The 23,772-nt window shown below is 41.4% G+C and overlaps 1 protein-coding gene across 3 annotated transcripts in view; it reads left to right on the top strand.

The window, feature by feature from the left end:
• Window positions 1-23,533, top strand: part of CUNH2orf80 (chromosome unknown C2orf80 homolog) — a 32,410-nt gene extending 8,877 nt beyond the window's left edge. For 2 of the 3 annotated variants that reach the window (XM_073879357.1, XM_073879354.1), the window contains exons 2-7: window positions 6,117-6,199; window positions 7,760-7,847; window positions 8,480-8,551; window positions 16,372-16,459; window positions 16,769-16,890; window positions 23,067-23,533. In XM_073879357.1, coding sequence (XP_073735458.1) covers window positions 6,117-6,199; window positions 7,760-7,847; window positions 8,480-8,551; window positions 16,372-16,459; window positions 16,769-16,890; window positions 23,067-23,075 — 462 coding nt within the window. In that variant the 3' untranslated portion in view covers window positions 23,076-23,533. Of the gene's footprint in view, window positions 1-1,183; window positions 1,311-3,288; window positions 3,371-6,116; window positions 6,200-7,759; window positions 7,848-8,479; window positions 8,552-16,371; window positions 16,460-16,768; window positions 16,891-23,066 lie in introns of those variants that run through there. The other variant, XM_025887113.2, reaches the window with a different exon arrangement.
• Window positions 23,534-23,772: the final 239 nt, after the last annotated feature.

The following is a 23,772-nucleotide window of genomic DNA, read 5'->3' on the forward strand; positions in this document are numbered from 1 at the left end:
AGTGATTTAAAACACATGCACAATTTCAAAAGTACAATAGGTAATATAAAGAACATCTGTGGATTTATCTTCCCAGAATCAATAAATGTTAACCTTTTTTTTATTTGTGTATTAGGGTTCTCCAGAGAAACAGAAAGTATATGTATATATGTGTATACATGCACAGAAAGAGATTCAGTTTAAGGAATTGGCTCACATGATTGCGGTGGCTTGGCCTGTCCAAAATCAGAAGGGATAGGCTGACAGGCTGGAGACTCAGGGTAGGGTTCTCCTGGCAGAATTCCTTCTTGCTTGGGAGAAGTCGATCTTTCTTCAAGCCTTCAACTGATTGGATGAAGCCCAGCCACATAATGGAGAGTAATCTGCTCTACGCAAAGTTCACTGGTTTAAATGTTAATCTCATCCAAAAAAAACACCTTTCCAGAAACGCCTGTCATAATTTTTGACCAAATCTTTGGGCAAAGTGGCCTAGCCAGGTTGACACGTAAAATTAACCATCACAATTTGCTTTTGATCTTGTTTAAGAAATAAAACATTACAAACATAGTTGATATCCTACTTATACCCATCGGTGGGCACCCTATTTAAAAGTGATAATTTTGTTTTTATAAACTCCTTTTTGTGATTTCAAACCCCTTTTAATCCCATTACCTAAATTCCAATTTCTGGTTCAATGTGAGGGTAAGAACTGAAGACATGGCCTCATATTTGCCATGGTGACATCTCCTTTCCAGGACCTTCTGGCCATAGGAAATTGTACATGGGTTCTATAGAAAATTCCATTATGAGCCATTGCACCAAGGTGGATTCACTGGGAATCACTATGCTGAATACACACAAAACTTACATAGTCAGATCACAGCATGTTTGGATGCTTCTGTCCAAATAGTTTCATCTACTCTTACATGATCCATGACCATTTTACTTGCCAGTTTATTGCAAGGATAAGTAAATGATGAACGTTCGGAAACTTGGAAAGAATAAGGGATGTCAGACAAACTCAAGGTACAGTGCACTACCCTCCCACCCCCCAGCCAGTTTAATTCTCCTCTGGAACCTGCTGGGTAAGAGGTCTGAGCTCTGCACGCTCCCAGATCCCTTCCAAAGCCTAGGATTCCATGACTGGTATTTGGAGTGATAGCATCCCTAACTCAAATTCTCTCTGATTTGCTGCTGTAGCTTATAGGCTCAGAGAGGCTGGGTCTTCCCCAAGGATATCAGGTACAGTGTAAGCTACAGATACCTGCTCAGCTGGATAAGCCTTTAATCATGGAAAGAAAGCTCCTAAAGAAGGAAATGAAAAAGCTCCTGTAAGTACGATTGAGAATAAATTTTTGTTTATTACACTAGGCCTTTGGTGGGTTTCAGGTCATAGATGGTCTGGATATTGGCAGGAGGTGGAGGTGGGTAAAAATCTGAGGAAGAATCTATTCCTGCACTATAGGAGAAAGCCAGATGATCTGGTCTCTGCCTCCTGCCTGAGAGGCCTCACATGTGGTGCAAAGCAGGATGCTGACTCTCTTGGATGTTTCTGCCGGGATCATGCATATCGTGCCTATCAGAGGCATCCCCATTCTAGAGCCTAACAGCTGAGCCCCCAGCCCAGACTGCCTGTACTGGTCAGGATGTGCCTTTAAAAGGGCCCTGCTGGTAAAAGATAGAGGAAAGATTTCTGCAAAATGTACCCAAGGGCCCAGCATTTCAATTGCAGCTTTTGCCGCTGGTATTGTCAGTCTTACCGACTAAATAATTCGTCTCCTTTCTCTTGACATCTGAACTTAAAAAAATAAAAATAAAAAACAAACAAAATGTCAAGTTTTCCCCTGGAAAAAAATTTTCTCCTATGGTAGCTTTTCTGTGACTTGGTACTTTTTTAAGAGGTTGGTGAAAATCACAGAGCACATAAAAAGGGGGGAAAAGGCTATTCTATTTCTTATACATTATAGGCACAACAATAATATCCTTTTGATCAAAGACCTTCTCACAGTCCCCATCAAATGTCCTTTCTCTGCCTACTATGGTAATTACTTTTAAACAAGTCCTTAAGAAATCCTGGAATAAAAAACATATGACTTTACACATATTTACATGTATGTGTTTGGAAGCCAATATAATAAAAAAATTGTTATCAGAAATGTCAATTCCTCCACGTAGAATTAGAATTTCAAAACTGATATAAGTATAATTTTATAACCAACGAATACATTTAGGTTACTTTAAATAGAGTATCTTGGAATTAGAAAGCAAAACTTGAGAATTTTTATCAATTTTAGCTTAATGACTCAGAAGAGCTTTTGGGAACCGGACACAAACTTACTCCCCCGCGCCCCCTCTGCCCTGGCAGTGGCTTGCCCAAAGTGCATGGTAAAGACCTTGAAAACAGAACCAGCCTTAGGTCCAAGTGTGGATCTGTACAGATGGACCCTGGGGACCCAGAATCCTTTTTCCTTCATCGGGTCCCTCTTCCTCTTCCTGACTTCCCCCCAGGGGTAGCCCCCTGTCTGTCCTCCTGCCAGGGCCACTAGGAAAGTATTCTACAAGACACCCTGAAGTAGAATTCCTGGTTTGTTTTTATGCATAACTCCTCTTCGGGGTATTTGCATTCTAATGGGGGAAAAAGGCCTTCGGGCAAGAGAATACATCCATACAGAATATCATATAGTTGGAGTTTTTCAAACTTTGGACATTCTGAGTTTAACATGGGCAGCAAGGGACTCTTTGTTTTATTTATTTATTTATTTATTTTTAAGATTTTATTTATTTATTTGACAGAGAGAGAGACAGCCAGAGAGGGAACACAAGCAGGGGGAGTGGGAGAGGGAGAAGCAGGCTTCCCCCTGAGCAGGGAGCCCGATGTGGGGCTCGATCCCGGAACCCTGGGATCATGACCTGAGCTGAAGGCAGATGCTCCACGACTGAGCCACTCAGGCACCCCACTGAGGGAATCTTTGTTTTAAACAGTGGGTCTCAATCCTTTTGGTTTTGGGAAATCATTTCTGCGTGTGGGAATGTGTCACGCCCCCCACCCTGCGTTCCTATCAATTCTATGTCTACTACGTGAATATTTATTTTTAGATAAATGTGATTGAAGTTCTTAGTGGTTAGACGTTTTAAAACCTATACATTGCAGGATTGCTATTTAAATCAAAACGAGTATCAGTCGAGCTACCGGAGGCACCTGTGACTTTGTATTTTGGTGGAGGAGGGAGGGACTGGGAAGAACGCTCTTCTGCAGACGGAGCTCCCCCCTCATTCCCAATGGTTCAATGCTGCTCTCTTGCTTTTAAGGGGAGATTATATTGGCATCAGACTTCGGGAAAATGAATTTGACCCAAAAGGAAGAAGGCAACTCACCTTTCTAGATGATATGGTAAAGAAAGGCATGCCAATGCAAGTCACATTTGTGTTATTTGTGTTCAGGGGTCGGAGCAAGGATCTAATGTAGATCATGAACAAGGTTCAGAATGTCCAGTTCCTCATCTTCTCATCCTAGGGCCCTCCACATGGCCTTTTCAAGTCATTACACTGCAAGCGGAAAGAATGAGAAAATAAGTCATGAGGCTTTTGCTATTTGCTCTTTCTCTCCTAGAAAAGATTAAAAAGCAAATGAGTGAAAGGTTAAATGTCAGATACATGATGTTAAAATTTTTTTTTGACAAAATGACTTATGTATTTCTCTAATCTATGTTTTCTTTTGTTTTTTACCATTTGCATTCATGGAGAAAACCACAGAATGAATAATCCTAAAATCTTTCCACATTATTCGTGTTGAAACTCAGATTCACGTTATGTAATGAAAGTTCACTTCACAGAAATTAAGGAAGAAATTATATAAAGATCTAATTCAAAAGAAATGAGTAAACCCTCAGCTTTTTTATGCTCACCATTTACTCCTCTTGCACTAAGAAGGAAGAAAGTCTCTCTCCCCGCCCCTCCCCCTCCCTCTGCCTGACCTCCCTGGAGCCCTATAAGCAGTTCAGCCTTGGGGTTCTAAAGTGCTTCCCTGTGCACATGTTAAATGGAGAAATTAAATCGATTAAATAAATGCTTCTCAAGCTTTAATGAGGTCTTAGTGCAAGGCCCTTTTGATTTGGGAGGTTTGGGTGGGGCCAGGAATTTGCATTTGTGATGAGCAAACAGGAGATGCCAAGGCTGCTGGTCCACGCACCAACCTTTGGATTGGGTTTCAACCCCTGATCATGGTTCTTTTTGTTGTTGTTCACTTTCTAGTCTGGTTTAGTTGCTGAAGAAATAAGTACAGTTGACCTTTGAATAACACGAATTTCAACTGTGTGGGTCCACTTATATATGGAATTTTTTTTATAAATACAGTACATTACTGTAAATGTATTTTACCTTATGATTTTCTTTTTTTTGATGGTTGGTGTATTATTTCTTTAAGATTTTATTTATTTATTTGACAGAGAGAGAGAGAGAGAGAGAGAGAGTGCGAGAAGGAACACAAGCAGGGGGCAGTGGGAGAGGGAGAAGCAGGCTTCCCGCGGAGCAGGGAGCCCGATGCGGGGCTTGATCCCAGGACCCCGGGACCATGACCCGAGCCGGAGGCAGACGCTTAACGACTGAGCCACCCAGGCGCCCCGTCTTACGATTTTCTTAATAACATTTTCTTTTCTCTAGCTTACTTTATTATAAATACGCAATATATAATATATATAACATATAAAATATGTGTTAATAGACAGTTTATGTTACTGGCAAGGCTTCCAGTGAACAGCAGGCTATTAGTAGTTAAGTTTTGGGGGAGTCAAAAGTTATAAAAGGATTTTAGACTGCAGGCATTGGTGCTTCTAACCGTTGGGCGTTCAAGGGTCAACTGCACATTGTTTAGACAATGTTAGAAGCTGAGAACCCCTCTAAAACCCCCAAGACAAAACCAACATTTCCTCTTCTGGAGGTGGGGGTAGAGCGGAGAGAAAAGGAAGATTGTGACAGGGACAAGATGAATACGCTTAGAATTTACCAGAAAGATGGTCAGTAGCATAGGAATGAACATTCAAATTGGTCCTCAGCTTTTTACTGTATACAGGACCCTTAGCAAGCCACTCGGTTGGCATCTACCTCCAGTCCTTTGCTCACCCTGGCCCCTCCACCCAGGATGTCCTTCTTCACCTATAGAATTCTCCTCGTCCTCCTCTTCAAGCCCCAGCTCCAGTGGGACCTCCCCTCAGAAGCCTCCTAATCTCCCCCCCCCCCCCCGCCCCGACTCTCCTGTGCTCCTGGGAGTGCATTTCCGATGTTCTGCTCACAGAATTGAAAATCATTCTCTGTGGCCCTCTTCCCCCACCTTCACCCTTTTCTATTTTAAAATTTGAGGAAACTGAGACCCTGAGAACATCAGTTGCTTACCCAAGGTTATACCGTGAGTTGTTGGCAATGTCTAGATTTGAATCTAGATTCCCTGATTCCTAGTTTCTTTTTATTTTTTTTAAGATTTTATTTATTTGAGAGAGCGAGAATGAGAGAGAGAGAGTACATGGGGGGAGGGAGGGTCAGAGGGAGAAGCGGACTCCCCGCCGAGCAGGGAGCCCGATGCGGGACTCGATCCCGGGACCCCGGGATCATGACCTGAGCCGAAGGCAATCGCTCACCCAACTGAGCCACCCAGGCACCCCTAGTTTCTTTTTTTTTTTTTTATTTTTATTTAAAAGAGAGAGAGAGAGAGAGAGAGAGCATGACTGGGGGGAGGGGATAGAGTGAGAGGGAGAAGCAGACTCCCCACTGAGCAGGGAGCCCGACACGGGGCTCGATCCCAGGACCCCGAGATCAAGACCTGAGCTGAAGGCAGACGCAGAACCGACTGAGCCAGCCAGGTGCCCCCCTGATTCCTAGTTTCTTTCCAAGAATCCATCCTTTCTTTTCCTGTCACCATGAATCAAAAATTTAAAGACAGCCCTAGGGAGAGGAAAACGTCATGACTGAAGATCTCTAAATAATCTGTCTGAGCATCAGGTTACTGGACATAGAGGATGGTCCTCACATTGTGGACATGACAAAATAGTAGACTAGGCTTAACAATGCCATTGTCATTGGGTCCATGGGGTGCTCCAGGCAATGTCCAAGCCCCTCCCTTTGCTGTCTGTGCTTCCTGCTTCCAGGCACACTATGACTTGGCCATCAATGTTGCTTTGCAATGGCTGGATCACTCAGAAGACTTAACTTGGCTGGAGTGGGAAAAAGTGTGAGTTGAAATAGTATTTTTTCCTTCTTCTTTTTTAAATGTATGACTATGAGTAGCGATAGAGAAAGCTTCTGTCTGGCATCTTCCACCATGAGGCACTCTGATTTGAAAACGCTGCAGGGTGAGTATCCCTCACCAGCTAGATAACCGAAGAAACCCCACAGTTGTCAACATAGACATGTTTACATTGCATCTCTGTTGATTGGTTTCTGTCAGATGATCTTTCTCACACATAATGTTGTGTCTTAGAAATATAACTGTGCCTTATTGGGCATGTGTCATGATTTCTTAAAATGGTCAATTCTGTGGGTAAAGGCTGCCGTTGTTTTCAAAGGACTATCAAACACAATTTCTGAAGCATTTAACTAGATAGATCCCTGAGCTGGAGCTATTTGAACTACAGCTGTTTGAATCCCTTCCAGGATTATAGGCATGTTCATGTGTGCCAGGCAGACTCACTCAGTTGGTAAGAATAAGGAACTAAGGAGACCAGGATTTAATAGCTTCTTCTGGAGGCCAGCTATTTTTTCTGTTCCATTGCCTTAGAACACATACCTTGTCCTGGATAGCTATATCAATTAGGGTTTAGTTGTAATAAGCAGAAAGTCCAGCTTGAACAGACTTAAACACACTCCCAAATGGGAGGGGAGTAGGAATTTATTAACTTTATTTGAAAAGTCCAGGGGTAGGTCTACATTAGGCATGGCTTGATTCAAAACTCAAATCATGTCATCAGGATTTACTTCTAGACTAATTCCTCTGGATGGACATTCTTCTTTTTTTTTTTTTTTTTTTTTTTTGAGAGAGAGAGGGCATGTGTGAGCACGGTGAGGGGCAGAGGGAGAGAGAGAGAGAGAATCCCAAGCAGGCTCCACACTCAGCACAGAGCCCGACGTGGGCCTCGATCTCAGGACCTGATCTCAGGACCCTGAGATCATGACCTGAGCTGAAATCAAGAGTCAGATGCTTAACTGGTTGAGCCACCCAGCGGTGGACATTATTCTTAATTTCAGCCCATTTTATCACAATATTCAGTCCATAGGAGAATAGATTAAGAAAAAAATCACAGAATTGTGTCTCAACTGTGCCTCAGCCCCTGACTTGTCCAGAGGTGGAGGGTGAGAGGAATGGAATACTCTGACTAGCTTAGTCCACAGTGTGTTTTCCACCCTTGGGATCCAGGGGTGTTTGTAGCTCCCCTAGAAGCAGATAGGCTTGCGGTGGGTAAAGCAGTTCTCCCCAGCAAGAAGGGAGAGCTCTGCCACAAGAAGGGGAAAAGGATACAGGTTGGCAAAACCATAACTGTCCACCATAGTGGCCAGTGTTTGAGAGCTGTGAAAACACGCATAGAAGGCAAACTCATCACCACTGTTAGAAGATTCGGAATTCAAAGTATGTACTTGACTGACGGCAGACTAATCACCTCAGTTTTGTAAATAAGTGCATAACACATGGCCATTGGAGATTAATTATGGATTATTATTATTATTATAAGCTTACCAGGAGTCAAAAAGAACAAAAATAAACCTTCCACTGTTATTTATTCATATTCCCCCTCAGGAAAATGCCATTTCATGACGGACCTGTTTATCCAAACCGGAAAGAAAGAGAAGCAATGATTTTATCATCTTATGCTGGAATCCTAATGGTAAGGAAAAGAACACTATTTGCATATATGGAGATTTTATATTTATTATGTGCATTTTTATATTAATGCATATTTATTTTCTTTTTCAACCGATCTTTCTGAATGCCTAGGATTTACTAATACTAAATGTTTCAGTTTTAAAGATATGGTAAAAAATCTTTGACTTCTATATGGTATTGTGAAAACATGTATTTAAAAGGCAAAAAACCAGAATGAAAGACATATATAATTAGATACTGTAGACTCTGATTTATCCATTTATTCAGAAGTTATTTATTTATGGGCCCCTGGGTGGCTCAGTTGGTTAAGCGACTACCTTAGGCTCAGGTCATGATCCTGGAGTCCCGGGATCGAGTCCCGCATCGGGCTCCCTGCTCAGCAGGGAGTCTGCTTCTCCCTCTGACCCTCCCTCCTCTCATGTGCTCTCTCTCTCTCTCATTCTCTCTCTCAAATAAATAAATAAAATCTTTAAAAAAAAAAAAAGAAGTTATTTATTTAGTGCCCATGCTATCCAGGCATGATACTAGGCATACGGGAGCTATAATTGCTTTGTTTTGTAATGTAAGAAAAACCATGATATGATGATGCATTTGTTGGTGCTACTGTCTTGTGTTTTTTTTTTTTTTTAACAGAACAGTATCCCAATTGAGGAAGTCTTTAAAATGTATGGAGCTGATTCTTCTACCAATTCTGGGGCTACTAAGGTAGGGGTGATCTGACACTATCAATAAAAGGGATTTTTAGAGAAAACTTATTTTATAAATTTAAAATGTATTTTTAACATTTTCAACTGCATGAAACAACAGTTGTTTTTTTTTTAATCAAAATGTACAAAACCAGATGTAGCCATATCTTACCTGGATAACAAATCTTTGTAAAATGATTTCCTTACGTGAGGGCTGTGTCAGTAATAACAACAAGTATTTTGCGTAAGGCTGAGTAGAGGCAGCAAACACGGCACCAGGCTTATGGTCTAGATTCTGCCTCTGTTTCTGGTGAACAGAATTTCTCACCTACACATTTTGTAATGTAGGTTTGGCAAGTCCAAGCACTCCTCTTGCATGATGTACTAGAACATTTAGAACTAGGAGAAGATCTGCAAGGTTCAAACTCATGATAAATTCTGTAGTTCGTTGCTATCACTCTTCTTCTTCACATGAGAGTCCTTTAAATCATAGCAGTAGAAGAAGCAACTATCAGAAGTCCGGTGACCTGAGTTCTGACACCACTTCCACGGAGCCTTAGGTTCCTGTCCTTCTTTGAGTTTCCATATACCGATCTAAAAAAAATTTTTTTGAATATTCTGAATGATCTTTATAGCCAGTTCAATTTTTGCTATTTATGGACATAGGCACATTTAGTAGACATTAAATACAAGCTGGTATTTAGAGATGAACTACCAATCGGTTTACCTTTAGATACCTCTAGAAAAGGGAAGAGACAAGGGGGTTAGTGCAGGAGGGGTGTGCAGGGAGGGAAGAGAGGGACTCCATACCCTCATACCCAGCTTTCTGCTCACACTGTCACTTCCGATGCCCCACCCAGTCTTGGCAGGAAGGCCAGGGCAGGGGCAGGGCTATGACCACAGAAATGCCTGCCCCCCTTGTTCTTTTACCCGTAGACAATACAGCGAACAGTGGGGTCATATAAAATCAAGAGCTCACCAGGTCCAGCTTAAGAGTCAAGCATTTACTAAGAAGTGTTGTAACTTGGAATCCGACTGCCCCATCACCTTAATCCCTATGAAAGCTGGCTCTCGTCCTAAGACTCAAGGTCCCTTGATCACAGAGGACATCAGCACCTTTCCTCTGATCACCCTAGTTTCAACTTCATTCATTCAGTATAATTTACGTACAAGGGATATAATGGTGAACAAGTCAGACAAGATAATTTTTCTCACGGGTCTTATATCTTATGTTGGAGCTGCCATTCTACCTTGGTTGAGATATAAGCCACCCTAGGCCCAATGCTCCTCAGAGACCAAGCTGTCCTTGGCTTTTAAAGAAAGATCTTTTAGTTCCTTAGATAGCCAAGCAAACCAAAATGCTTCACTCCTGCTGGTTTTTTCGGTAGCTTTCCCCCTTCCAGACTGCCCTCTTTTCCCGTTTCCCCAACACACCCCCCAATATATACACATAAATATCTCAGTCCAACACCTTCTGGTTCAGCCATTGCATTTTTCCACATCTCCTGATGCCTGGGGATGGCTAGGGCAGGCATCAGACCTTGACTGGTTGGCCTCAACTCACAGGGTCAAAGGGCAAATATAGACAATCACATCCTGGAGGAGATGGCCCTATGAACCCTTCCATTCTTGGTCGGGTTATCAATCAAGAAGATTTGCAAACATGGTTGTCCAAGTAGCTCAGGCCATGTAACCAAGTAGCCAGGTTCATTTTAAAGGGCCAGACTAGGAAGCCATGCTGTTTCGAGGTGGGCTGGCCAATTTCTATCTATCCATCCCATCTTTCACTTATTCAGTAAAGAGATTTTATTCAGCACATTCTCTGTTTGGTTATGCACAGTCTCTGTCCTCATATCAGTGACCAAAATCAAAAAGCCCAGATGTGCACATGGACTACACAATGACCAGCTCGAAAGGGAAATAGATAATACGTCATGGAGGAGCTTTCCTTCAAACACCTGCATTTGTATATTGTTACAGGATATGACTGTCAGCTCATTTATTGATTTGTAACTGGAAGGCAGCTTCGGGTAAGGGTTCAGCATGAGGATTCTGAAGCCAGGCTGCCTGGGTTTGAACCAACTTTGAGCAGAGGAATCCTGGACAACTCTTCTAAATTCATCATCTTTGATTTTATCATAAAAACAGGGAATAGAAAATGGGATTGTTGTGGGAAATGAGATGAATTAGTACCAGTAGAGCCCTTAGTGCTTGGCACATGGTAACCTCAAAACAATAACTATAGTTAAGGTTCTGGTACTTGGGATTTGAATGTCTGATTTCCTCTATATTCCTGTAAATCAAGGTTTTTCAACATTTCAGTCCAGATAATTCTTTGTTGTGTGTGTAGGGGTGGAGCGGGGGGCTGTCTTATGCATTGTGGGATGTTTAGCAGCAGCCTCTACCCTTTAGATGCCAATAGCTTCCCCTCAGTGTGACAACCAAAAACGTCTCTCAACTTTGCCAAATGTCCCTTAAGAAGCAAAATCACAGCTGGTTGAGAACTACTGCTCTGAATAATTAAATAGCTCATCAAGCATCCTTATATAATACTAACATAATATAAGCTTTGCCTATTTTAGACACCGAATTATCACAAAGGGTACAATACCATTTGAGCTACAAATACAGAGTCTAAGGATTACCCACCCTTGTGGACCTCACAAGATCCTCCCAGCTTCAAGAACGCCAGCCCAGGCCTTTCTATTGCAGCTATATATCAGTTCAATTCAGGGACCTCCTCCACATCTTAAACAAGAAATTAGTAGAACCTCTCAATGGAAATGTAGCATTTCAAAGATTACATTGTAGGAGATATTTTAAAAGTCTTTTGAGGTTTAACATAATTTCAGAAAAGTTGTTCGAAAGAAGTTATTGACAAAGATTCTTCTCTAATGGCTGCATATATCTGAATAAACTTTGATTCCTTTAGATAACATGTCTCCTAAGCAACAGCTAAAATCCTCTCCAAGCAAGAGCTTAAAGCCCTGTAGAATACTGATTAGAGTGTGGAGAAGTTCTGGCCACTAGAATTGGCTACATGATATAATATGGGTTATGCATAGTCTTGACGGCTTTCTTCAGGAGTATTTGCTGCCACCTGGTGACAGAAAGGCATCACGGGTGCAATGTTGTTCACCGATTCTATTGTCCTCAGGTTCTACTCCTGATAGCGAGCTGCTATTTGACGACAGGGAGCCATTTTTCTGCTGAAGACCTTGGGCCTATAGAGAAAAAAATCAACTAAGGGTCTCACACAAATGACGGTATTTACGATTAGCTTCAGATAAATATAAAATCGCCTACTCAATTTTAAGCTGAAGAAAAAGGAGCATAAATCTGCCTTCAACACAGCAAGCAAGCAATAGAAATATTCTTCACTTCCATTTGTCAGAGAAAGAGGGAAAAAGGAAAGGGAAGCAGAGAGAGTAAAAATTAGTGTAACCGAGAGAGGAGGAAGACAAGGAAAGGTGGCTGGAGATCAGCAGAACCTCTACTCCTCTCTTTCTGCAGCCACACCCCAAAGTCTGAGGGGCCATCATTTAACTCCATCCTGAGTCCAAAACAGACTCTTCAGAGGCAGACAGATCGGTGTTCCGTCCCAGCTCTGCTACTTCCTAGCTGTGTGGCCTTGGATGAGTTTCTTAATTTCTCTGATTCCCAATTTCCCTATGTGTAAATATGCATGATTACACTTCCAAACTATACTGGGTCCTTCTGAGCATTCAGTGAGACCGCACATACCAGGTGCATGATGCTGGCGTGGGGTGGGGAGCCTTCAACATTAAGTATTATTTCCAAACCCACCCCCGCTCCTGTTTCCCATCCACAGGAGTCCACCAACAGCAGCCTGGTCTCTCTGCAGCAGGTCCATCTTCCCACCTCACACCCTTCTGCAGCCCCAGCCTCTAGGCACTTACACAATAATCTGCCGAGTGTTTTCTCTTCTTGGAGGATGCTGATCCAGCCTGAAGTGTACAGATGTGAAAAAGCATTTTCATGATAAGGAGAGGGACCTATCAGGTTTAAACAAAAGCTCAATATTGGCAGATCTTCATGAAGGGAGATGGAAAACCATGCTTTCGATATCCATTATGTCCAAATGAATACTTATGGTATATGTTTAAAGTATAAAACCCAAGCAAACAACAAATCCACCAAAGGGATGAAACGGAACAGTATCAACAGTTTGGGAGCTCTCCGTGCATCCTCTCCAGCCCCTACCCTTCTTGTTGCTTCACATTTCTACTATCTGGAATCATGGGTTTATAATTTTCTTGTCTTTCTTTCTAGTTTTACCACATATGCATGTCTCACCAATATATTGTTTAGTTTTGCATGTTCTTTGAACTTGATAGAAGTAATATAAAAAGCAGTCTTTATAAGTGAAGCAAATGTTTTATTCCATGGCTTTCTTTTGTCATTCAACACTATGGTGCACAAATTCATCCCTGTGGTTACACATAGTTTATTTTCACTGCACATAGCATTCCGTTGTAGGAGTATGCCACAATTTCTTTATATATTCTTCCGTTTTAGACATTTGGATGATTTCTATTATATGTTTCTTTATGTCCAGTAAAAGAGTTTCTGTGTGGCCTATGGGATGTGCATCTCCAACTCTGCATAAAGCCAAACTGTTTTCCAAAATGGTCATACCAATGTACACTTCCACCTGCAATGAGCTTATCTGGCTGTTACCAACACTTGCTATTTTCAGGCTTCTCAAGTTTGTCAGTCTGTTAGGTGGCTGTGATCTTTACATTCCTCTGATTACCAATGAACAACTATTTTTACGTTCTTCTTCTGTGAAGCGCCTGCTAAAAATCTTCTGTCCATTTTTTTTTTTTTGGTTGGGTCATTTTTCTTTCTTCTTCTTGTTTTTCTAAAATTTACACAGAGCCTCAATTTTTAGAAAAGCTGCTATAGGATATAATCAGTCAAGTCCTAGATTTTCCAGTGCTCTTCCTATTTGAAATTTGCCTTCTCTCTTTACAAATATTAAAATGTTTAGAAAATATGATGTTGCACCATCCCAAACACATTTGAAAAACTTCTTGGACAGTACAAGCTGTCTTTCTGGACCATGTGCCCTGCTTTTACTTTGGAAAGTATGATATTCATGAGCATATGTTCAATTGCTTTGACATCTAGAATCAGAAATTCTCTACCTTCTGGCTCAGTGATACCAAATGACATTTTAATAAGTTACTGCTCAGGCTGAAAGGCAGATGAAGATTATTGGCTGTACTCTTCACCCCTTGGGGCGTCTGGGTGGCTCCATCAGTTAGGCATCTGCTTTTAGCTCAGGTCATGATCCCAGGGTCCTGGCTCCCTGCTCAGTGGAGAGTCTGCTTCTCCCTCTCCCTCTGCCCCTCTCCCCACTCATGCGTGCTCTCTGCCTCTCAAATAAAAAAAGGAATCTATACTCTTCATCCCTTGCTGATGTATCCAGGTCATTTCTTGTGCAAGTTCCTATATGACATCCCCCATCTTCTCTCTCTCTTCCCACCTCCAGTTAGAAGAAATTTTTGTTGAATGGCTTTGGACATAATTGAGCACTTAATAAGAATATGAATTAAGAAATAACAATTGTAATAATACTTCTATATTGACACAATGATGATATTAGTAAATAGCTTTAAAGTAAAAAAAGAATATATGATCAACTCTAGGCTTAGGATTTGATTTTCATCCTACTTTGGGAATAATTTCTCATATAAGCCACACAGGAAGCCATAGGAACTTCTTGCATGAGCCATCAGATTATCAGGACTCATAGAATATTTGAACTGGAAGTGACCTTTAAAATCATCAGTTTCTATCTTCCCCAGGGGATAAGGAACTAGAGCATCTGTAAATATAAAGCTTGAATCTCTCTCAGTGAGAAAGCAGGAAATGATTGATCTTTTATTTTTTTTAAAGATTTTATTTATTTATTTGAGAGAGAGAATGAGAGAGAGCACGAGAGGGAAGAGGGTCAGAGGGAGAAGCAGACTCCCTGCTGAGCAGGGAGCCCGATGTGGGACTCGATGCCGGGACTCCAGGATCATGACCTGAGCCGAAGGCAGTCGCTCAACCGACTGAGCCACCCAGGCACCCAATGATTGATCTTTTAGAGGGATATTAATTACTTCAGGGCTCCTGGCTCTGATTAGTTATTAGTTATTTGATTAGTTATTTCCAAGCAGGATCTTGTAAAGGAAAGGGTGGCCAAGTTGTTGCCATGGGTTATTCTACACAATAGAGATGATGATGATTATGACAAATATAAATAATAATTATTATTATCAAAAAAAGAATAATTATTATTATCATTAATCTTAAAACCAATATACTGTACTATGTGCCAGGCACTATTCTAAGTACTTTACATATGCTAACTTTAATTCCTACCACAACTCTATAAGGTCATTACCAGTATTATTATTATCACATGAAGAAACAGGCACAAAGGAGTTAGGTGACATGCCCAAGGTCACACATCTTATAGATAGATGGTGCAGCCTGCACTCACATACTGCCTATTTGACCCTAAAGTGTATGCTGTTAACCACTATTGCTTGGCTAGAATGCTAGCCGTTCAACTAGTCAATGACACCTGAGGGCCTCCTATGTACTAGGCACTCTTTAAGGCACTGTAGAGAAAAGGTTAAATTCGCTAATTTAATTAATTAAAAAAATAAAGTTAATCCTTTAACAGGGAGCCTACTGGGCTCCCTGTTTCCACACTCCAACCCGTTCTCCACACGGAAGCCAAAGCGATTTTTTTAAAACCTAAGTCAGACCTCGTCACACTAGAGCTTAAAAATATTGCAATGGCTTCCACTGAGTCCTGGAATAATGTACAGCTCCATACCGTGGCCCACAAGGACCCATATTATCTGGCACCGGCCTGCCTGCTTCCCAGCCCCATCTATAATTTCCCCCTTTCTCCCTATGCTCTAGCCACCCTGGCTTCCTTTCTGTGTCTGGAAACACAGGTTACTCCAAGAAGACCTTCTCGTTCTGGAACGAGCCTGGAACACTCTTCTCCAGCTCGTCCCCTGAACGGCAGCCACTCAGTCTAGAAAGCTCAGCTGAAGAAACACTGCTTCTTTCTAAAGGCTTTCTCTGGCCCTCTGCAGTGGTGGCTGTCCAGTCGCTTGCTAGTACATCATCTTGATTTGTTTATTAAACTCATCACAGTGGATGATTTATTGTTTGCGTTTCCTCACTCGGCTCCAGCAGGGCGGGAGGCCTTGTCTGTCTTAGTGACCACAGCTCCTGACACAGGGCCTGGCGCATAGTAGGTGCTCACTGAGAACTTGTTGAAGGAAGGAAGGAATGAAGAGATAGTCTTAACCTTGAAGAAGTTTCCAGTGCAGCAGACAGTGGGTTGTAACTAACTACAGCACACTGGGGTTGCTCTATGTGGTGCATGCTTTGAGTTCCCAGATGAATGAGTCAGTAATTCTGCCTTAGGGTAAGGTTGGGGCGTGGGGTGCCAGTGGGGGTGGGAAGACACGGGGCAGATGTCTCAGAAAAGGTGATATGTGAGCTACATCTCAAAGGAAAAGTAGGAGCCTCTAGGCGGAAAATAAGCAAATGGTTATCCCAGGTAAAAGGCAACAATGTGCAGAGCATCAGTGTGTGAAAGTGCATCCTGGGCAAAGGGGACCAAGAGTGGGAGCAAAAGGCAGAGTACGAACGTGCATGCCGTGTGAAATGTGAGGCTCCCCAGCAGGTGCTCGGTGCTGTCTAAGGACTATGGGTTGGTTCAACAGACCAAGTGCTACACCTAGCAGGTGTTAACAGCCACACCTGCAGCTGTTAAAAAGAGGACTGTTTTCCTTTCAGGTACCCCGAGCTCCACCCCTCCGCCTCTCCCTGCATCCCTTTGCCATGTTAACAGCACCCAAAGCAGCAGAATACGCCCACAAACAGAGTAAGCCTCTTTCCTTCCACCTGCTTAGGGGAAATTTAAGTAAACCTAAGAGTTAAACTCACAAAGTAAGGCCAAAGTTGTTACGGTAATAAGATTTCTCTGTCCAGTTGAATAAAGAGGAAACAAACCAGAAGGATTCATGACTTAATTTCCCTTCATTATAGGAATCAGGGAAGTCTTACTTCTCAGACCCTTTAGTGACAGGAGCAAGGCATTCCAGAAGGGAAGGATCTAAACCTGTGGGTGGACTCATTTAAAAAAAAAAAAAAAACGTTTTCATACAGTTACGGTTACCACATGTGTCTCTAGGTGTCAAGTTAAGAAGGGGACCAACAAATAAAAATGTCACCAGCAGCTCTGCAAGGGAAGCAAATGCCACAGCGTGGAAATCATCAAAAAATGTATCTTTGGACACCCAGCCGAAGAACAAAGTAGGTCGAAAAATATAAATTGGACCAAACGGATCCCAAGGGTTTGGGGAGTACTCTACTGATATTGTGGTTAAAAGTCCAACCTTTGGAGTTAGATGCTGTGGGTCTGAATCTAAATGAAGCCACTACGGGGGCGCCTGGGTGGCTCCGTCGGTTAAGCATCTTCCTTTGGCTCAGGTCATGATCTCAGGGTCGTGGGATCCAGCCCCGCATCGGGCTCCCTGTCTCCGCGGGGAACCTGATTCTCCCTCTTCTCCCTGCTCCTGGCCTCTCTCTGTGCGTCAGTTTCCGCCTCTACAAAGTGAGAAAAATAAGGGTACCTCCTCTCCAGGTTGTCGGGATAAATAACTGGGATTATGCACTTCAAGAGATTAGATGTGTGCTTAGTGCTGAGTAAACCCTAAATAAATACGGACCATGATATTTGGGAAATACTATTCACCAGTTAATCAGCTGTTATTCTTTGATTCAACTAAGTGTGTTGAGGAGAGTTATATGAATGTCTGTGTCCTAAAGATTTCTCTTCTCAGTCCCTTTCTCACTCATGAAATTTTATCTTTGCCTACTTTGCATCTCTGCTGCTCCCGCCCTGTCCATCTGGTTCCTGGGACATTTATGCTGCAGAATTCAGAGAATGGTCGGAGATGCACAGGGCTGGAGACAAAGGAGAAAGGCGGGAGAGTTCTTGGCCCTTCCAGCCCTCGGCTCTCTACTGTAACGCGCAAAGTGAAAAGGAAATTTAAAAAGTCGTCAGGAGACCAAGTTAGTGAACATAATAAAAGCTGAGAGGGGAGAGAATCAGATAAGTGGTACAGCTGGTGGCTGGGATATTTTAGGACTTTGTTGAATGAGAGGCTGTGGACCAGCTGCAGGGTTGTAAGGTAGGAAAGGGAAATTGGGAATTTCGAAACTTGGTACACTGGGTTATGAACTGCGTTTGCTTTAAGAAACACAAGTGAAAATTAAACACAAGTGAAAATTAAAATTTCTTATTATCTAGTTTGGTTGCTGTACTGTGCATCTTTTAATATGAATCTCTGAATAGACTGGACCACATAAGGCCCAGGATTCATTCAGGTTTTAGAGGCAAACAATTGACTGGTGAGAAATATAACCTCATCATAGCAAATGCTTTAGGAACAACCTGAATTCTTTGGTCACATTAGGGTTTTAATAAGTGTTATTCTAGTAACATAACAATACCACTATTGGGAAATCTTTACTATATTGAGTTTCCTTTTAAAGATATTTGCTATAGTGAGATTTGAAGGCATAACTTTTCTAGAAACGTATCTGTTACTGAAGAACTGTTTGAAGTAAGATGAGGCGTTGTTGTTTTTTTTTTAATATGAGTTTGGATATAGCAAGTTCTAAATAGTAAAACAGAACAACAGGAGAAAAAAATAACTCCAGAAATAACACACAGGTGCGCGCACACACACACACACACATACACACACTGATATCTAGACTTTAAACTTAATCATGAAAAAAAATACATCTCTGAAACAGAGGTTCTTAGACCCCTTGAGGCTCATCTATGCATCCGACGTACTGAAAATCCAGCTCTCAAGATGATTCATTGGTATGTTTGTTTTGAAAATATTATTTCATTTCCTGTATATTTCCTTCCATAACCATTGAAGATTGTTGGCTTCTTGATGGAAGCAGATCTTTTATTTCCTTATTATTTCCCACATGTATATAAAGTGCTTTGCAAGCCGTGGCTATTCAATAATTATTGTTGATAAGTGAATTGGCAATAACTACATGGTCCTGAGTGTTCTCAAAACACTGTGCTCTTCTAAACTGATTGAGAAGTTCCTTTCTAGGGACCAGCCATTTCTATAGCCTAATTAATGCCTATTAGTCTAGGATGTCCAAACAATAAGTGCCTATTTTGCAGTAGGGATAGGTCTTGAGATAAATCCTTTCCATAAAGTCCTCTTCTTGAAAATCAAACAGCAGAAAACACATCTATGATTTTTGTTCATTCTTTATTATTTGTGTACTTTAACATCTTTGCCAACCTCTGCGTAATGTACTTTTTAAATTAGCTTAAAACATTATCATAATAGTACATGCTTATGGCAAAAATTTCAAACAATAGAGAAAATATAAACTGAAAAAAAAAAGAATTCCCCCTTCCCCACAGCTCTGTCATATTCCTCAGAAATAACCACTGTTAATATTTCTTGTGCTATTCAAATATTTGCTGTACATGTACATATAAATATACATACATGTGTCCTACTGATTTGTTAGAAATTAATGAAAAGTCTTTTTGTTAAATGTATGGAAAAGGCACGCCTGGGTAGTTCAGTTGGTTAACCATCCAACTCTTGGTTTCAGCTCAGGTCATGGTCTTATGGGTCATGAGATGGAGCCCCACGTCAGGCTCCATGCTCAGTGGGGAGCCTGCTTGAAGATTCTCTTCCTCTGTCCCTCCCCCCATTTGCACACTCACACTCGCTCTTTCTCTAAAATAAATAAATCTCCTATTTTATTTTTATCTTTTTGAAGATTTTATTTATTTATTAGAGAGAGCACAAGGATGAGCAGAGGGAGGGGCAGAGGCAGAAGGAGAGGGAGAACCCGACTCCCCACTGAGCAAGGAGCCCGATGTGGGGCTCCACTCAGGACCCTGGGATCATGACCTGAGCCGAAGGCAGATGCTTAACCAACTGAACCACCCAGGTGCCCCTAAATAAATCTTTTTTTTTTTAAAGTTTGGAAAATAGGGCGCCTGGGTGGCTCAGTCAGTTAAGCATCTGCCTTCGGCTCAGGTCATGATCCCAGGGTCCTGGGATCGAGCCCCGCATCCGGCTCCCTGCTTGGCAGGAAGCCTGCTTCTCCCTCTCCCTCTGCCCCTGCTTGTGTTCCCTCTCTCGCTGTGTCTCTCTCTGTCGAATAAATAAATAAAATCTTAAAAAAAAAAAGGTTGGAAAATAGACTTTCACAGTTTATTGCTTGAGAAAGTTTTTCATTTTATATATTTCAGCTTCTGAGTCTTTTCCTTACCCATATGTTTTATGGATATTGTACCATGTCTTTTAGCTGGTAAACAACTTTTTTCAACCTCAAGATAAAACAATGCTTCTTTCAGAATTTTGTATTTATTTCCAGCCACAGAACTGCTTCATAAAGTAAGGGAAAGGAAGAATTTTCTTTTAAATAATCGAGGTATTTGGTGAAATAGTTTTAAAGATTTCTTTTATACTATATTAATATTAGCAATCCATTTATTAGTCAAAATGAATATGAGCAACACCATATCCTAGGAAAGTGTAGATACTGAGCACATTATCAGGAAATGGATTCGGAATGGACAGGACCATACCAAAGAACTAGAAAACAGATACCCTGTTGATAAAGAGTGTGGATTCTGGAGTCACACAGCCCAGAATTTACTCTTGGGTCTCCCATTTAATAACTGGCATGAATTGTTAAGTGAATCTCTCTGCTTCTGTTTCTCATCTATAAAGAAAAGATTCTAACAGTACCTATCTCATAAGGTTGTTACAAGGACTAAATGAGCTCACATATATGGAACGGCTTAGAAAAGTGCCAGGACCATTGCTAGCAATAACACAGGTGCTCCCATGACTACTACTGCCCCTGACAAAGTCACAGTATCGTGAACCGGAGCAAGACACAGAGACAGGGCAATTTGAGGGATTCTGGTTTCCAGTTCCACCGGCAAGGAATTTAGAGACTGCCACTCATCCTAATAAGTAAAAAGCTGAACAGGCTGAGAAAACAACTCCTCTTGGATCTGTAAGACAGGGGAGGTCAAAGGGCAAACCTCTGCCCCCAAGTTTGGAGAGACAGATAGGCGGATATAGGGAGTTAGGGTTTACCAGAGCAAAGACTCACAAGCAGAAGCTGCCAGAAATACAGGGCTGGAGTAGGAAACCCTTAACTGCAATTGGCAAATCACAGGAACCTCAGTGCAGACAACTCGGAGGGTTAAAAACTCCAGGGGGACCCAGTCATAGCAGGGTACCACAATTTTGTGAGATTTACCTGCAGGAGCTCTGCCAGGTTCTCACAGTAAATCCTGGAGAAAATTCTGTTCAGGTTTCCAGCAGTTGGGGGAGGGGGAGAATGGGAGGAGGTAGGGGTGGAGGAGGGAGGTGGGGGAGGAATCATTTTTATTTATTTTTTTAAAGATTTTATTTATTTATTTGACAGAGAGAGAGAGAGAGTACAAGCAGGGGTGCGTCAGGGCGAGGGAGAAAGCAGGCTCCCCCTGAGCAGAGAGCCTGTCCTGGGGCTGGATCCCAGGACCGCAGGATCATGACCTGAGCTGAAAGCAGACGCTTAACCCACTGAGCCACACAGGCGCCCCGAGGAACCATCTTTAAACACAACAGAGCACTCTGTTCTTAACAAGGCCTGCCCTGAGTGGCAACTAGTTAACTGTAGCTTACCTGTTGATGTTTTATCCGAGCCCAACTGACCTAGAAGAAGGGAAAGACCCACTCCAGTCAGCTCTAGTCATCTGGTCCCAGCTAGAGGAGAGGAAAAACTGAGAAACACTTGTAAAGTTCCAAAGTCCAGAGGCACAGGCTCACCAAAGACTGAGATCTAATCATAGGACTACAGAACCCTTCCTATCCCCCCACCCCCCCAACACCACATCACTAAAGACCTATTTAGAGAATTCGTTTTGCCCAGGACATCATGTCTAGCTATCAAGAAAGAATTATAAGATATACTAAAATGCATAAAACATAAAAATTTAAAGAAACGGAGCAAGCATTACAAACAGACATGGCAGGGATGTTGGCACTATCAGACCAGGAATTTGAAACAAATCTGACTTATGCTAAGAGCTCTAATGGATAAAGTAGACAGCATGCAAGAATAGTTGGGCAATGTAAGCAGAGGGAAGGAAATCCAAGCTGTTAACCACAGAATCCAGGTGGTAGGCACATGTATCTTCATTGTACAAATATTTCACCTTTTCTGTATGAAAATTTTCACATAATAAAATTATGAAGGAGAAAAGAAAAAAGAAATTGTCAGAGTGGATCAAAACACAAGACCTGATTATACGTTGTCTATAAGACACCCATTTCAAATATAAAGACACATATAGATTAAAGGTAAATGGATAGACAAAATAAATCACACCAGCCCTAATCAAAAACAAGAAAAAGCTATATTAATTTCTGACAGAGCTGACTTCAAAGCAAAGAAAATTAGCAGGGATAAATAAAGACATTTGATAAAAGGGTCAATTCTCTGAGAAGACATACAAACCTTAACGTGTGCACCGGACAACAGAGCATCAAACTACATGAGGTAAAAATGGATAGGGCTGCAAGGAGAAATCGCTGGCTCTGCTATCATAGCTGGAGACTTCAGCAACCCTCCATCAGAAATGGAGGGAGGGTGATTCAAGTTTAAATTCAAAGCAATATATAACATTTTAAAATAATATGGCATAAGCACAATACACAACTGCTCAGTGGCAAAAAGAAATGATTTGCTTTGGATATAATTAGTCAAAAGAAGTATAAATTTTATTATTTGTGTTTCAATTTGGAAATAATTTTGAGTTTAGAGGAAAGTTACAAGAATAGCACAAAGAGCCCTCATACACCTTTTACTTAGAATCACCAATTGTCAGCATTTTGTTCCATTAACATCACCATTTTTTCTGCCTCTGTCTCTCTCTTTGTCTTTCTCTCTGTATATAGATACAGAATTTTTTTTCTGAGCCATCCAAGTTACACCTGCCCTATCATTATACCCCTATATACTTCAGTGTGTATTTCCTGAGAACAAAGTCATTCCTTAAATAACCTCAGTATAACGATCAACTTCAGAAAATCTAACATTGATACTTTTATTTGATCTACCATCTATATACCAATTTTTTCAAGTGACCCAATAATGTCCTTTGCTAAACATTTTTTCTTTCTGTACAGGATTCAGTGTGGGGTCATATACCGCATTTAGTTGACAAATATAACTCAATTTCCAAACCTCTCAGAACAATTCCATGGAAGTTCTTTTGTACCTACATGTATTATAATCCATCTTTGTCAGTAACTTAGTATTTGATATTAGACCTCAACCCCCTATAGACTGAAAGCTAATGTCTGTGTGCATGTTAAATTGATGGGTTTGATTTCAAAATCATTTTTTTTTTTTTTATCCTGCAGGTCACTTAGAAACTTGGAATTGCACCATGGAAGTTCATAATAAAGTCTCTGGAAGAGGAAAAGAAACATCATCTTAACACTGCAACTCTTGCCAGCACATTTTTCCAGTTAGCTTGTGGTGCAAAGTTAATCGAAGTGTTACTTTGGATGTTGGGCTTTCTTCTCTTAGACTCCTATTGTGTGGCTATATTGTGTTGTTGTTGTTTTTCAAGTGTATATCCTATGCTACTTCATTGTAACTGGAAGACTGCTAGTTGGAGAATTTTGAGAATATGTTGTATTTTATGTGAGAGCAGACAGGCTTTGCAGCACATTTCCCAAATGTTTAGCACTGAATCTTGCAGAGTGGTGGAGTCTGAGGCAGTTTCCCAAAGTTTCGATCCAAAATAAAATGAATCTGTCATTCATTGCCCTTACTACATTCTCACATGGAAACATTTAAAATCATTTCAATAAAGCATTAAAGGAAACAGAAGCGCAGGCTTTCTTTCAGTGATTATAATGACTATTGGGAAAAAGAAAATGTGCTAGTCTTTCAGCACTTTCCAAAATGCTGATTAGGCAGGTGGTTTGGCTTGTAAATACCCATACTAACAATTTGAACAAAGGAATGTGAGTGCAGATTACACCTCTCTTAAGGTTTTGCTGGGCCACCTGTCTGTGGAACAGGTGTCTTCAACACGTGCAAAAACAAGTGTTTGGTTTG

This window comes from Callorhinus ursinus, unplaced genomic scaffold, assembly GCF_003265705.2.
Source record: "Callorhinus ursinus isolate GAN/ISIS: 27379988/994484 unplaced genomic scaffold, GSC_fseal_2.0 scaffold2, whole genome shotgun sequence".
Classification (NCBI taxonomy): Eukaryota; Metazoa; Chordata; class Mammalia; order Carnivora; family Otariidae; genus Callorhinus; species Callorhinus ursinus.